General features: G+C 52.4%; 1 protein-coding gene across 1 annotated transcript; it reads right to left on the reverse strand.

Annotated features, from left to right (window-relative positions):
* Window positions 1-5,559: 5,559 nt before the first annotated feature.
* LOC128779875 (putative protein FAM90A23) lies at window positions 5,560-10,013 on the reverse strand. Its single transcript, XM_071220194.1, has 4 exons — window positions 9,819-10,013; window positions 7,639-7,838; window positions 7,067-7,175; window positions 5,560-6,441 (listed from the first exon to the last, which is right to left on the reverse strand). The coding sequence occupies exons 1-4, from the start codon at window positions 10,011-10,013 to the stop codon at window positions 5,560-5,562; spliced, it is 1,386 nt and encodes a 461-aa protein (XP_071076295.1).
* Between the last annotated feature and the right edge of the window lie 6,641 nt (window positions 10,014-16,654).

Here is a 16,654-nt window from a genome sequence, read left to right on the forward strand (position 1 = left end):
TGTCTTAGCATTGGAGAACTCACCACAACGCCAAACTGGAGGAGGTGGTGATGCCAAATGGGTGCTTGGAGGCCAGGTCCACAAAGAAGCCAATTCCTCTTCTTCCAAATTCCCCTACTGCTCAGCGCCTTGTTTCCTGGGCAAAGGCTTTGGACCTGTTTGACTGCCTTTTATCCTGGGAAGACAGTTAGTAAATATACAGGAGGGTACATTCCGAGGACACACCCTGATTGCACTGATAACAATCAACCTCAACAGGGCTTCTATCTGTGGGCTACACTCTGTTCAATTGGATTAGATTGTCCAGACGAGTATGAGATTATAACTCTGCCGCAAACTTGGAGCTTAGAGGGCAAAGCTGCTAAGGACATTATGAAGAGATAATAGAAAGATCCATTAATTCCTTTATTCACTTAAAGGTTTTTCTGAGTACACTCTCTGTATAGGAAATATTACATGTCTTGGAACAGAAGCAGAGCATCAGCCACAATGGGGTTCTGTGGACATGGGGTGAAATTTTCTGTAGGAAATGTGGACTTAAAGATAAAATGAAAGATGAAGAAATCTGAAACACCAATAATAATGTGACATCCAAGATACAGTACTGGGATGCAGAATTTGAGTGTGAGGGCACTGGCCACATAGAACTTTCAAATACATGTTAAGAATTTATTAACTACCCAAACCCTGAGAAGATGACTTTATACTTCATTTCTGTGGGTAGTGGGGAAATAGAAACATTACTAGTTAGTAAAATACAATAAATCATTTTACTTCTTTGTCATTCACAGTTGATTTGTATCTTTGAAAGAAGTTGTTATGACTGTAGAGGGAGGCTCTTCTGGCTTAAAATTCCAGGTTCCCAAGAGGAAATCATTAAACCAGAGACATAGTAAGTAGTCCATCGTATCTGAGGACACACTTCTTAAAAACTCCCTGGCCACCCTACTAGGTCAGGCAGGTCAACGTCAGATGGTTCTCGGGTGCTCACTAGAGGGCATTTCAGAGCTTTGCCATTAACATTCATTCTCCACAGGCTCCTCTTTTCTCTCACTTTCACCAGGTCGTTTAGATACTGTTTCACCGGGAAGTAGGTAACTTTGCAGGTAGATTCTTTCAAACACGCGATTTCACATATTTCTGCACTGTCATTCACTGGCTGCGCCATCTCCCTCACAACAGGAAATAAATGCTTTTAATCCCAGCTAGGTAATTTACTTCTACTTTTGAGTTTGGTTCCCATTCCCTCCTGCTATATTACTAATTTTATGTCATAGTTTAACATGTCTACACTTTACCTGAAATGATTCTCTCTCAATCTGATCCATTTTCTTAGCATTTAAACAGGTTATGGTATCCACCACACCTGAAATTTGAATTAAAAATTAAATTACTTCGTACTTCTTTTATTTCCATTTGCTGCCCTTTGGTCTCTTTTAATCCAAGTTGAAGGTATAGTTTAATCTATAAATAAAAAATATAGCATGTCTCCTCAGCTCACACCAGTCTCATTTTTGTCTCCATTCATTTGTGACATCGTTCTAGCTAGGGTGCTAATGTACTAACCACCACCAACAAATATCCATGGGATGTCATCAGTCCTTATGTTACCTTCCACCTCAGCAGACTTGGATTCCTTCTGCATATAAGCCCTATTTTCCCTGAGATCTATTTACTGTTGTCAAGTTTTGGTTCTTAGACAAGATGCAGTCAAGTGTTCTGAGCATTTATTGGGGAGTTCTGTGCAATCACGAACTTTCCCAAGTCTTCAGGATCCCAGGGCCCCTCCGAAGGCTGTGTCCTTTGTAGGATGGGAGCACCAAGGGCAACACTCCTACTGAAGGCACATCTGATCTCTTTAAATGTTTGAGGATGTGAACTGAGAAGTTGGGAGTTCCAAGGGCCTGAGAGGGAAAGATGCAGGAGAGATGTGGGCCGCGGGGCTGAGGCAGTGGTGGGGCTTAGACGTCCATCCTGGGCCGGACGGATCCATTCCAGGTGGACACATGGAGTCCTGCCTTGCATCACGGGGGCCCGACTCCTGAATCCGGTGCGTGCCCTTGCTGCAGGCAGCACCCTGACCAGGCTTCCACACGTCCTTGCCCCCTAAGCCTGTCCTCAAGAGGTTTGCACACAGTCCCCCAAGTTGTCCCAGACCCTCCTCCAGGCTGTGTTTCTTCTTCTTCTTCGGTTGTTCGTTTTTGCCTTCTGTAACATATTTCAGGAGCAGGCCCAGGGCTACAACCCTCACCCACCGCGTGAGGCCCAATGGAGTGACCTTGTCATGCACTTAGTGTATTCTGTACCCTGTCCTCCCTATTTATTGTTATTCTCAATAGTAACATTAGTAGAATTGATATCATTAGTATCAGGACCACTTTTGTAATTCATGGTCTTCCTACGGCATTTCTTGTCAGGAATTAATTTTACTGATGCCATACACCAGCGATTTTCAATCGGTGTGCCCTGAGACTTTTTAAACATGCAACACCTGACTATTTAGTCAGGGCATTGACCTCTTTTCCCTTAGATTGTCAAGTAAGAAAATGACAATGGCCAGCACACCCGCTGCCACCGATGTGGATGCCCTGTCTGGAAGCATGAATATATAGCACACATAATAGCGTTGCATCTTATTGGTCTTGTCCATAATAAGGTGGCGTCTCATTGGTTAATTCTTGGTACCAGAAATCCTTATATACAGGTCTAGTCACCTGATTTTTTTAAAAAGTCACTTTGGAACAAAAAGAGTAGGTAATTACTACTAGTACTATTTGTATATAAATCAAAATGATGGCTATTTTTGTCAGATAACCCAAGATATATATATTTGATGTGCTGCAGAAATTTAGTAATCTGTTTATGTGCCATGAAAGGAAGAAGGTTGAAAATCGCTGCCTAACAGCACTAAAGTCTCCCTTTTATGAAGCCGTTTTATGAAGCCGATCAGATTTCCTTAGGTGCCTATAGAGGGTACTTTACACTCTTGTTCCCGGTCCATCCAGTGAGGGATGGAGGGTCCGAAGAGACAGCGGGGTTCTGCGGAGACCCTGCGCTGGACAACCAGGGGAGAGACGGGGTCTGCATTCCCTTCCCCAGCGGCGCTCATCCCAGCAGCGGGTGCAAAGAGGAGACCCCAGGCAGGAATACGGCAGAAAGCCCGAGTCCGAGGGCGCCGGTGCCGGAGGTTAAGCCGGCGCTGATGGGGAACACAGAACCGAAAGCGGAACCGGCACCTGGGGGCCTGCGGCGGCAGCACGGAGTTCCCCAAACGGGAGCACCGACGGCGGGGAGGGTAGTCGCTGCGTTGGCCTCTCGCCCACTCATTCCAGAAGCCGGGGCTGGGGGACGGGCGGTGAGGGCCAGAAAACTGCTGGTCGGAAAAGCAATAGTGAGAGCCACACCCCAGAGAATGACCTCGACTCGGCAACCTGGCTTCCGGTTCAGAGGGACCCTCAGAGCTCCGGGGAGGGTGACCCGGAAGCTCCAGGTCAGGGACTCGGAGCCTGGAAGGCGGGGCTGGCGGTGGGCGGGGCCTCGCTTCCATCCTCTGGCCGCGGGGCCTTTCCGGCCTTTCCACGGACACTTCCGCCCTCAGCGCTTGCGTCCCCTTGTTCCCTTGGGTCACCCAGACTCTAGGGGTCTGTGTCACATTCAGAGATTAACATACGTAAAGGAAAAACTTTGTGTGGATCCACAAGTACCGAATGCAGGGGAGTTTCCTAGACAACAACTTGAACACAGTTGCAGTGACACTTAGCGTTTCTGAGCACGTCCCTCGAGTCCCGCAGCCGAGTGGACTCTGCCCTTGTGCTGCTCCGCTGTCCCACAAATTTATTGACAGTGACAATTAGAACCGGAACCGCCAAAAGTGGATTGGACAGGTGTGTCCTAGGAGTTCTACTCCATGGCTTCCGTTTATGCACGTGTCTTTCAGGAGATCCAAGAGTGTTTCCCTAGCTGAAAGAAGGAGAGGACGTGCTACTGAGGTCTCCTCATCAAGCCCAAGAAAGTCCCTGCCACGAAGGGCACGTGAAAACCTCAAGAGATCAACCTCGGGAAGGACACCATGGCGAACAATGTCTACTAGGACCCGCTGTGTGTACTTGGTCTGTAATGACATTGACACCCTGCAAGATAGAGAGACCACATAGAATGCCGTGTGACCTCACACACCACAATTCCCCCTGAGAAAAAGGGTAATGATCAAAATCACGGGAGAAGGTAACCATGATCAAAATGACCATCACTGCGACATAAATAATGAGAATTCTAATAGTGACCGTCACTACATTCTGCAGAGGAGTAAATGACCTTGCGGAGTCTGCTAAATGCACGACGATGCACACAATGGACTATGATGGGAACTCGCCCTCCCGGGACTGCACCAGAAATTGCTTCCTCGAGGGCGGGAGGAAGGAGCTGGCCCGTGCTCTTTCTAAGGAAATCCTCTCTATGGGGCCATAGGGTTGACCCTGACCTCGTCTGAACTTGTCCTGAAGTAGAGGATGGAGGGAGCATGACTCAGATGATAATTAGACCCTCACTTTCTGTGGCTCTCCCATATGGCAGCCCATTACCACCACCTGGGGAACTTTGAAATACCTAGTGCCCCACCCTCTGACAGACACAGAACCTACAAATTACTTAGAGTGGGACTCAGGAATGAGTGTCTATGAAAACCGACCAACTAAGCCCAAAGTGGGCCGAAAGCACACTCAGCCTGCGCACAAGCAAATCTCATTTCCAGCTACATCAGACTCACAAGAGCAGATCTTGAATATTTAAGTACTGACGCTGTCCAGCCGAGTGCACCTGAGGTCCTGCACGGCCAGGAGCCTCTCTGTCCTACCAGTCTCCCCGCCACTCTCAGTGAAATGCGCTTTGAGAAATAATCACTGTTTTAAGATGACCGGCCATGCTCAAAAGTGAAGACCAACTACAACATATATTTGGTAGAATTTTATTAAAAATGGAAAGGACTGGTAAATACAACTTTATTATGACGTTTCATAGACAAATGTACAAAGTCAGCAGAAGGGGCCCCGCCCTGCTTTCCACTGAAATCACTCCGCGCAGTGGACACTCTCCCCTCAGGACAGGCGCTGCTTCCACATGCAGGTCACACAGGTGAGCCTGCCCCCAGTGTCCCCAAAGTGCGGCAGGTGCAGACCTTCTAGAAATTCATTACCTAGCTTCCTAATTACAGTAGAGTTTAAAAGCTACTATAGCAAACTTACTTAATTTCCTATATAATCAATTTAAATTTACAAAATTAACTTCACATACTAAAAAATACCGTTAGCAATATCACCTAACCTACACGACTTAATAAACAAATACCATGAGAAATATCACTTAACCCACACCATTAAAAAGAGCCATATTTACACGTGTGTGTCCCCAAACATGATCCAGATTCCCACCAGTTGTCCACACAGCACAGCAGGGGCATGGCTGGTTGCCCAGAAACAGCTGCTCCTGGTGACTTCCCCTCCCCAGTTCCACAGTCCCCCCCAGGATGCCCAGTGTGGAGGAGAGGTCTCGCAGACGGGCGGCTCACTGGTCATCACTGTCTTCAGAGGAGGAGGAGACCCGCAGGTCCTCATACAGGACACTGGAAGGGAGGTGGGCACAGGGTCCCTCTCCCGTCCCTGGGGAGGGAGCGCTTCGAGCAGGAGGGGCCAGCTCCTCAGCAGGCCACACGGAGGGAGTGGTCAGGAGCCTGGAGCTCCACTGGCCCCTCTTTAACCTTGTGAAGACCATTCTGAGGGGCTTGCCTCGTCCCTGGGGAGCCGCAGGGTGCTCGGACACAAGGCAGTTGTGGATGGTGTCCCGGGGAGCTTCCTTGTGTGGAGGCTGCAGGTCAGCACACCGTCCCCGGGCAGGTGTCTTCCTGGGTGCCTGAGGTGCCGGTGCAGGTCTGAGCGCAGGAGCACTTGCTGGAGGACAGAGGGGCTGGACACAGCCCGGGTCTGCTCTCGGCATGCTCTTCTGGGGGGGTGGGCAGGAGCCGAGTCTGGGCTTCTTTCGGGGGTTCTGGCAGGTGGGCACAGGGCTCTGTGCAGCCCTCTTGCCAGGTGCCTTGAGGCTGACCTTGGAGTCCTGGCCAGAAATGTGAGCAACAGCAGGTCTGACGCTTGGTGGCTTCACATCGGGGTGCTTGGCCTGTGCCTGAGGGATGAGGGCATCACCTGGCCCATGTGACTTGGAGCCAGGACCCTGGACAAAGCCTGTGCCTTCTGGGTGATGGCTCTCAGTCACAGGCACTCGCTGTGCCTGACTTAGTCCCCGTGGTGAGTAGGTGCTCCTCTCAGCTCTGTGGATGGGAGTCACTGTGAATGTCATGTCAGCTTTCCAGACAAGGGACCTACTGGTGAGACCGGGGTCTCCCACACATCTCCTCTGCGTCCTGTAGACGGGCAGAGGCTGGTTTTGGTGCTGGAGGCGAAAACAACAAGAATTTACACATTAGAATGCCCCCTCCATCAAGGACAAAATAAGAGAAAACAGTAGGAAAATGAATTTCTTGAAATGAGACATACACAGAAATTGCTGTGCCCACAGTCAGGGTACAGGTGAGCAGGTTGCTGACCTCAGAGCTGGTCACTGGGACAGAAGTCACCAAGTCCCCCCCACACCAATCCTGCCAGCAGTCAAAAAACAAAGTTCTTCCAAGCATCCCCTGTTAGCGAAGGGGAAACAAGCCCTGTGCTTCCCGCGTTCAGGGGAGGGAGGACTAACTCAGGGTGTTTGAGGGCAATTTGAAAACTAATGAGCTTGGGAGGTATTTTGGGTGTAGGGGTCCCAGTTTCCACATGCCCATTCTCCCCTAAGGGATCGCACCTTCTGGAAACATCTAGGGAGATCATGACCTCACCCTCCAGCAGCACACTGTCGGCCCACATGCAAGTGTAAGGCACAATCAGAGACACCCCGGAAGGTGACATCAGAAAACTACCTTCCTGGAACCAGCCAGGTCCCAGTAGAAATCCCTCAGGAGCACACTGAGGGGAGTCTAGGTGACCCCGAGGACAAAAAGAGATGGGACACCAGGGACACTCACCCTCACGTAGTCACAGGATTCTGTGTGATCCTTCCAGGGTGCCTGCAGCCTCTCCAGGGGCCTTCTGGGAAATCTCTGGAGCAGAGCCTGTCTCTTCTGGTCATCTTGGCTACAGGACAGAATATGGTGAGTGAAAGTCACACCACCCTTTGTCCCCAGTGCACACCAACCTTTCTGTGGCCCAGGCCCTACCCCGTTCCCATGTGAGCCCAGGAGTGAGGCCAGGGGCCTTTGCCGCACTGGCCCTCCCCTCACCTCAGACCCTCCCTCCTTCTCTCCCCCAGGGAGCCCTCCAGACTTGTCCATGAAGGACTTTCGTTCCACACCATGGCCTCTCTGCCTGTCCATCTCAGAGTCCCAGGCACTCCCACCGCTGCCACAGACCTCCACTTCCCCAGTGATCCCCCAGGGGGAGAAAGACCGCCTGAGTGTGTCCCTGGAGAAACAGGTCTCCTTCTCTCTCTCCCTGTCCCTGTCCTTGCCTGGAGATGGCAGTGCAGATGGTGGAGGCATAAGGGACTCAGCCCCATGGATTTCCCCCAAGGTTGGGCTCCAACCCCCACAGTGCTCACCTGGGCCTCTGCTCCTTCTCCCTCGCCGGCCCTGCAGCGGACCCTGGAGTCCCGGGGTCCCGGGGTGTGCCAAGTTTCCGGTTCTCCTTCATCTTATGGGAGCCCAGGGGCTGGGGGATTAGGGCCCCATCCCATCGCTTCATGGGACACCTCAAGCTGCTTGCCTTGTGCCCAAAGGCCCCACAGTCCTTGCATTTCACCTAAGGGTGGATAATGGGGACAGTGGGTCAGCCCAAACCTCAGGCAGATTTGAAAGGAGATTAAGAGGACTGACTTCTAGACCTTGAATATGGGTTAGGGACAAGGGCAGAAGTCTTGGGATGACCAGGTATTGGAGATATTACGGGAGGTCCCACAGCCGGCGTTAGTGAGAGGAACGCAGGAGAAACAGTTTCAAGTATAAGCAGGGACACTTAGAGCAAATGGAATCATTTGGACACAAAACGGGCGGCAAGGACCCTAGCCAGGAAGTGAGGTTGTTCCCAGGAAATCCAAGGGACCAACCTGCCTGGGGAGCATGGCCCCAGGCAGCTGTCCCTTCAGTGGAGAAGGACCCATCAGTGATGGGCACAGAACCTGCCATGTCCACACTCACTGTCTCTGGCAGTTGCCACCCCCAGGCTCCCCACAGCACCAAGCCCCTACGCACCCTGGGATCCTCCTCTTCGGCTGGGGGCACCCTGGGAGTCACCCGGGCCCTCGGCTGCTTTTGCCCCTTCTGGGCCCTCGGGGGTTGGCGGGGCCTGACCTGTGTGTGACGACCTGCCATCTGCCACACCCACTTGAAGCTTTGCCTCAGTCTTGCTCAGCTCTAAATGTGCAGGACTCCTGAGGGGAAAAGAGAAAACTCTTCAAAATCCCTCAGAGAGAAAAGTTCCTAAAGCAGCTTCTGCCCCAAGTGGGCATGAAGGGACCTCAGGACCACTCAGGACAACCACCTGTCCAACCCTGTCACCCCTCTTTCTCAGAACAGTGATCCCCCTCCCCTGAGTACCAACCCCCAGGGCAGGGCTCTAACCTCCCTGCCCATCCCCCATGGCGGGGCTCTAATCTGATTGCCCATCCCCCAGGGCTGCATTCACAACTGACTGCCCCACCCACCAGGGCAAGTTTCAAACAGGACTGCCCCACTCCCTGTGGCAGGGCTCTAACCTGACTGCCTACACCCAGGACCTCTGGGTCCCTAAGGAGACTTTTTATTGCCAGGACAGGACTCTAAGCTGAGGCTCAGCAGGTGAAATGGGATGAGTGATCTAAGAGCCTTTGGTAGTTGGAGCCCCTGCTCCCTTCTGGGACAGAAAGACAGTGTTCCCCACACCCACCCCGTTATCGGTGCCGCACCGACTAACGTGCCTCGCGCAGCAGAAAAGCACAGCGAAGGTGCTCTGCTCTGGGAAATTTGCATTTCCCATCGGACAGAAGAGGAGGCAGTTTCCAATGCAATTTCACTGAGGCTAAAACATTTTCTCCTCTGCTAGACTGAAACCTTCACTGCTGAGAGGCTAATCTGCTTTTTTTAGATAAATAACTTTGCCCTCCGTTTTCTATTGTTAACGAGTTTCCAATAAATGTGAAATGACTGTGTTTGAACTCTGTCTGAACCTGTCCGTTATGGCCCGGGCCACCCCGTTTCTATAAGGGCGGCCCCCCTGCCCCACGCCGGCTCCCACAGATCACAGCGCTGGGTCCACTACCTTGGATATCGACTCTCGGACTAACAGTTAGCATTGACCAGATGCCTTTTGTCCACCTCTCTGCTCAGATTCACCATGCAAGGAAGAACCCTTACCCCACTCCCTAAAGCCTCCCCATTCCTAGTTGCTAGTGTCCCCACTGTCGGAGGAACAGTTTAAGGACCCGAATGAAAGGAAACCCACCTGCAGTCGCCTGGGCTCTCGGGTCTGCCAGCGGATTGTCAGAACCGTCGGTGCCGGACCAGCTCCAGGGGAAGCGGTGCACCTTGCTGGCGCTGAGAAGTTACCCGGGCAGGTTCCAGTCCTCCTGGGCTTTTATAGAGGTCCCAGGTCTCGCGAGAACACGTAGCTCCCCATCCCATTAGCATACCCCCCCGGGGAGGGAGGGGCCAGGTGCTCATCACTTTAGCATACCCCCCAGGGAGGGAGGCAGGTCTCGAAGGGACGCCCTGACCTTGGTCCTTCACGCTTTGCAAGGGTCTGCACCTTCTGGTCCTCAGGTGCTTCCCGCTCGGAAGCTGTGCCTCCCGTTAGAAAATCAAGCCCCTGGGGACTTCGTGCTGTTTCCTTCTGCATCGCCTGCTGACTGCGGCGGTGGGCCCAGTGAGAGCCGAGGTCTAGGGACGCGCTGAGCGCAGAGTCCCCTGGCCCCGAGCCGGCGGCGCCGCGGCGGGGCCCCATCGCCTTCGCCTGCTCCCGCCCGCCCGGGTCCCATCCTCACTTCGGGGTCTGGGCATCAGCAGCGCCTCCGGCCTCCCCGCAGACCCTGACTGTCCGCTGTCCCCGCCGACGTCCTCGTCGTCCCTGCGCTGCTGAGCTGGGAAATGCACCTCGCGGGAGCCCGCGGTTTTGGCCTTTCGGCCTGGCTTCTTGTGCACTTTTCCTTGCCACTCAAGTCCCCGTCCCTGCGTGCGTGGTCCCCGCGTGGACACGGGGAGCTCCCTGTCCCTGCCTGTCACAGTCTGTTCCCCTGGATGGGAGGAGACGCACTGGGGCCTGCTGGCTCCGCCGGTGCCGCCATTGGTCGGGAAGGCATTCTTCCCGCCACCTCTCGCACCAGCCACCTGGTCGTGGGTAGTTCGAGGGGCCCCTATTGCGTCTGTTAAGACACACTGAGGTTCTCAGATAAGGTCCAGTTAAAGGAGTTCATCATCACCAAGCCCTTATTACATGAAATGTTAAAGGGACTTACCTAAGAAAAAGAAGATAAAAAATATGAACAGTAAAAATGACAGCAAACTCACAGTTATTAACAACCACACCTAAAACAAAAACAAAAGCAAACTAAGCAAACAACTAGAACAGGAAGAGAGCCACAGAAATGGAGATCACATGGAGGGATATCAACAGGGGAGTGGGAGGGGGAGAGAGGGGGAAAGGTACAGAGAATAAGTATCACAAATAGTAGGTAGAAAATAGACAGGGGGAGGGTAAGAATAGTGTAGGAAATGGAGAAGCCAAAGAAGTTATATGTAAGATCCACAGACATGAACTAAAGGGGGGGAAGGAGGGTGGGAGGGAGTGTGCAGGGCAGAGGGGAATAAAGGGAGGGGGAATGGGACAACTCCCTGGTTGGATGAGATTTTCGGTGGTCCTGCCCCTGCAGAGGCCGTAAGACACCCCCGAACCTTTCTGACCTGCAGGGAGGCCCGAGCAGCTGACGTAGTGTCTTCACGCAACACAGCCTGCCCTTAGCCTCAGCCCCCGCTTCCTGTGCACCCACCTTCCCCCACTCACACTCGTGCTGCGTGGATGGCCTTGTCACAGGCGTGCTCACCTACCCTGGTAATGGGGGATGCGCGCTAAGTAGTGGCACTTTACTTGGTGGCGGAACACTTGAGACTCGTTTGTTCCTTGTCCACTGGGCTCTTCCATGGGTGACCCGGGCCCCGCGACGCAGGCAGGGTTCCCATACTCAGCCCGGGATAACCGTGCGTGAGAGAGAACACACAGCAGAGAGCTCTCAGTGCACCTAGGTCAGCAGCCAGTATGCTGCGCGCACGACCCACAGGGGCGGTTCTGGTCTAGGCCGGGGCGCGTGGGCTGGGTGCTGCAGCTCTGTGGCCACCAAGTTTCAGTTACGCGAGGTGAGTAGTTCCCGGACTCGCTGTACCACTCGGCACCTGCAGTTAGTAGGGAGCTGTGAGCGTCAAAACAGGTTAAGAGGGGAAGACCTTGCCGTACGGGTTCTCACCAAAGATAAAAAGAAAAAACAGACAGAACACGCGGACAGGCACAAGGAAGCTGGAGGGTGTTGGGCAGGTCTGTGCCCTTGGCTGTGCGACGGCACCACGGTGTTGGCTCGTGCCCAAACTCATCCAAATGTGAACATTAAACCTGCGCTCTTCCTTGTCTGATAACTACACCTCAATAAACTGGACAGAAAAAGAGGAAGTGTAGGATGGATGGAGTGGGCTGGAAGTGGGGACAAATGACTCGTGTGTGTGTGTGTGTGTGTGTGTGTGTGTGTGTGAGAGAGAGAGAGAGAGAGAGAGAGAGAGAGAGGGCAATGACACCAGGAAAGGGGCCCCCCATGGAGCCGGAGCACCTCATGGAAACATAGCTTTCCCTGGCGTGTCGTCACCAGCACAGCTTTTGGGACCTCTGAAACGCCAGGTTCTTCCTGATACAGACAGTCCCCCTCGGCAAGGGGAATGTTACAGGGTAAGACAGTGGGGTCAGGGCTTGAGCCTTGTCTCCCCGAAGCTGGTGCCATCGGCTTATTGTGTTACTGGGATGAGCAGCCAGGAGCCTCCTGCCCAACATCTCAACCAGAAAATGTGCTCCCGGGGCTCAGCATCCTACTGCCCAGCCTGGACGCCTGTCCCCAAGGTGACCAGTGCAGAGAGAGCCCGGTCCCCTGGTCCTGGCCACAGTTCCAATCTACCTGGAAACAGCAGGGCCACAAGCGGGGTGCAGGGTAACAGGAGTTGCTTCATGTGCCTGAGGGGACAGCAAGCCAGGAAGGTCCCAGTCCGAGAACATTCTCGTCCTTGCTTCTGCCTCTTTTGAAAATTATTTTGTCCATGCAACTGATAAATTGCATTGTTTGTCTTTCTGAACCTCTCAGGGTGTGAGATTTTCATTCCTTTGAGCCAAGGAGATGGGGGAGAGTAAAGTGGCAGAGGCTGCACGGCCAGCGATGGTGCTCTGCGATGCATCTGCTTGCGTCCCACACTTGCATTCCAGGGGTGCGGCAAGCGCTGCTCGGCGGGCCAGAGCGGGGGTGGCCCAGTCTGCGCTGTCACCCCTGAGCACTCCTTCTCCAATAAGGGCCTGGACGCAGAGCTGCTCAGGGGACGTTTGCGTGCTCGCTCCCTCTCATGTCCAAATCACACAAAATGTCTAAATTATAAAGTGCAATAATGTCCAAACTCAAGCCTTCCTTCTGGTGGTTTTTGTTAGCCTAGTTTCGAACGATTATCGGCCTTCCTTTCTGAACTTCTCTCGCAGGGAGTTCCGTCTCCCGCGGTGGGAGCGTCGCAGCCTCGGGGGCCGTACCCGCTGGGCGGAGACCCAGGGACCGGCTCCACCGCACGCTGGGTCTCGGGCACAGTGCGGAACACTGTGGCAGGTGGGCGTCGCCATACGAACAAGAAGCCTTGGACACAAAAGACCAAACGCCGTTCTTGGACCTTTTTAGGATCTTAATGTTCAGCACTGGCTTACGAAACAGGGCCCTGGGAACACTCCATGGATACTAAGTTACATCAAGAAAGTGGTGTTAGTTTGTGCCGGACGTGGAAGTGGTACTGTGATTCCATTTCAGAGTCCGTTCCTCTGCGTTAGAGATTCCGAAGCCTTTTCCTAGGGAGCGCGAGGGCATCTTGAGTATTGTTGGAAATAGCTTGGGAGGCGGAGCTTATCAAGGGATGAGGCTGGGAGCGGATGGCCCCGCGAAGGCAGGTTGTGCCGCTGTGTTTGGCCAAAGAGCACGGGTCACCCCCACAGGTCACAGGAGGCGTTGTGTACACGCAACGGGAGGCACCTGGCACCAGGCGGTCCTTCTGGTTTCCTGCAGCTGGCTAGCTCCGGAGTGCCCTAGGCGCCTGCCAAATAGTGACACGCTCATTCTGTTCTCCTCTCGTCATTTATTCGCTGGGCTACTTTTGTGCGGAGAAGCTTTTCGTCATAAATCATTTGGTTACCCCGAAATACAGTTTGGACCAGAAAGCCAGGTCGGAGTTTGCCACCTCCCGCCCAGCACGGCCCGGGCAGCGCTGCTCTCTGCTGCCACCTGCTGGGTGTGCGCCTCCCAGACTCCCGCGTGGTTCACCTGCGGAGTTTGCCGGCTTCTCATCCTGTTACCATTTTCTTCCCTCCCCGAAAGCTCATGTTTGGAATTCTAGTGTATACCAAACGAGTGGCACTTAATATTGATTTATTTTCCATTTTAATGAACAAAAGACACACGTAACTGCTGAGCAGAACTTCTTTATCGGCAAACCAATGTTATCAAGATCAATTGGTATACTTCAGCCGCCCTGGCCCTGCATTCCCCAAAAAGACGTTCGCTTAGGCTCGTGGCTGATGAGATCGCTTTTCAGTTAAGCTTTGAAAGTGTTGCAGCTCCCAGTGCAGCTGCATCGCTAGCCTCCCTTCCCACCAAGGAGAGACCGCTGAGACCCTGTGCTCTGCTGCCCCCTGCTGCCCTGGCTCCGGCCTGGGGCGGCACCTGGACGTTCTAGCTGTGAGGCCTCATAAAGGGGAGGGTCCAGCTTAGGGTCCGGCTGTGGCTAGGGGCCTGGAGTCCTTGGGTTTGGGTGTCTCCCGGGCTTCAGAGAGGGGGCGCCGTCCTTTCAGACAGCACAGGTAGGTGTTGGGGCATATTCCAATCCTGAATTCCACTCCTTTACAATTCCTCCGGCAGCGGGCGGTTCCATAGCCACATATCTTGTCCGCATCGAGGTCCCCTGTCACTAAAATGACAAAGTCGGTCAGTGGGAGTAATTGTGTGGGAGGACGAGAGGTGAGACGTTTGGCTAAAGGGTTTTTTTGTGGGGAGGGACTGGAGGTCCCCCAAACTTCCTCAGGTTCCTGGGCCTGCCAGGAAGTGGCTCACCTGTGATGCTGGGAAGCCCGTAAGCCAGGGGCCAGGCTGGTGTTCCCGCAAGGGCTCGGTACACCGCAGCTCCATAAAGTCGGCTGAGTTCCTTGAACTGGATTCTATACGCAGAGTTCTCCAGCGTGACATTCCAGTCACAGCTTTGGTTATATAAACAATACACCCAATTGTGTCTTGTTACAAGGAGAACATAATGTGATTGAACTCATGCAAATAATTGTAATGACATACAAATAAGAAGAAATAATAGTTTCCTAATTCTGGAAGGATCAGGCAGGGAGCAAAAAAAAAAAATTATTTTGGACCAGGAACCAGGTGAGTGGAGCTAGAGAGGTCCGATCCCTTAGTCCATCAGCAATATTGAATCCAGAATTACCGACGTAGAAAAAATGCATAAGCAATATTTCAATATCTCAAATTAAAGGCAGGATGTTAATTTAGACAGATGTGTGACACATGAGAGTTTTGATAAGTAGATTTTTATCTGTCTCTTTATTATTAGTGTAACTATCCATCCTGATAGATGTTCATTTCTCTACCTACCGGTATATCTATGTATCTATATCTGTATCCATCTGTATCTGTATCCATCTACATCTGTATCCATCTATATCTCATCTCCATCTCTATCTAATGTGTCTCTACCTAATCTATCTCAGTGGGTTGCTCGTGGCTGACTGCCTGAGAACAAGCTAGAGGTTTGTTCCAGAGATTCGTATATTTTTAGACTCCTGGAGTCCCCTTTTTCAAAAAATGAAAATATTTATTTATTTATTTATTTATTTTAGAGAGAGGGCGAGGTAGGGTGACAGAGAGGGACAGAAACATCGATCAGTTAGGTGCCTCTCACACACCCTGGCCAGAGGCTGAATCCAAACCCGGGCCTGTGCCCTGACCAGGAATCGACCCCATGACCTTTCTCTTTGCAGGATGACGCACCACCAACTGAGCCACACCGGGCAGGGCTGGAGTCCCCTTTTAAAAGAAATATCACATGGCTTTCGGACCATTCCCTTACCAAAAAGAAGCAAAACAAAATGAAAAAAAACAAACCCAGAAAAATAACCCAGGATGGAGGGACAACCAAGCTTAGCCACTCACGTTCCCCGACTCAGTGAAGCATTTGACAAACTGAGAAAAGCCAGTTATTCACTTTTATTGAAGTGTCTTAGGGAAGGGAAGAGGCTGGGGGAAAAGAAGGCACCGCCGGGCTTCTTGGCCTCTGGGAAGCCCAGTCTTCGGGGTTACTCATTTCATACATGGCTGGAGTGTGAGGCAGCATCTCAGAGCCTTCTGGCAGAGAGCAACAAGTTCTTCATTTTTCTGACAAGAACGCACGCATCTCCCTTTAAGCTTGTAGCATTTCTCATCAAAAAATGCATTCCTGGCTACACAAGGGAAGGAGCCACCTGGATTAATTCTCCTGTCAGGTAAGCCTCATTACCAGGCGCAGTCAGGTAGGTAACGAGTTGGTGAAGATTCTTTACAAGTTGGCACAGTGCCTTCCCCTGCCAGCCCAGGAGAGGGCAGGGGAAAGATTTCTCCCTGAGTTTTCGGCCCAGGAAGAACAGGTTTGCCCCCCAGGGTTCTGGGGGCTTGGGGAAACAGACACTAGTATTCTTGTATCACAATGTGTCAGGGGGTAATTCATTCTCAATTTATTCCTGTGAACACCTTCCGAGTCAGGAACTTTCCAAACACTCTCAAAGTGCTCCTTGGTTAGGGGAGAGCACAGCCTTAGAAGAGGGGACAGCCCGAGATGGGGGTGAAGAGGAATAAATATGATATATAGAAGAAAAAACTTCACTGACGTGGTAGGAGTGAAGAGACTGCTAAGAAAGGGCCAATCTGACTTCTCCATTTCCTCCAGCTGTGCTCAAGAGCTGGGGGCGGAGTGTGGCGGGGGCTCTCCAAGCCTCCTCTTGTGTCTGTCTGCACAGAGGACCTGGGCTGGCCGGAGGGCTTTACCCATAGCGGCCACATCAAGTCAAGGACAGACACGTCACAGTTTTGAGTGGCCTAGTTTGGGTATTTGCAGCCAAAGGGTCAGATGGACACAGACCGAGATTAATGTCAACATGCAGCAGTGACATTCACTAAACCCGATAGACCAGTCTCAGCCTGTGCACGAATCGCATGTCTCATAAGCACACAAGTCCACAAGGAGAAACAACCCGGTACTGGAAAGCTCAGTGAGCGATGGCCACCACCCCCCGCCCTCCTGACAGTGAGGCCGTCTCAGGCGAGAGGTGCTGGA

This window comes from Desmodus rotundus, chromosome 13 (genome assembly GCF_022682495.2).
Source record: "Desmodus rotundus isolate HL8 chromosome 13, HLdesRot8A.1, whole genome shotgun sequence".
Taxonomy (NCBI): Eukaryota; Metazoa; Chordata; class Mammalia; order Chiroptera; family Phyllostomidae; genus Desmodus; species Desmodus rotundus.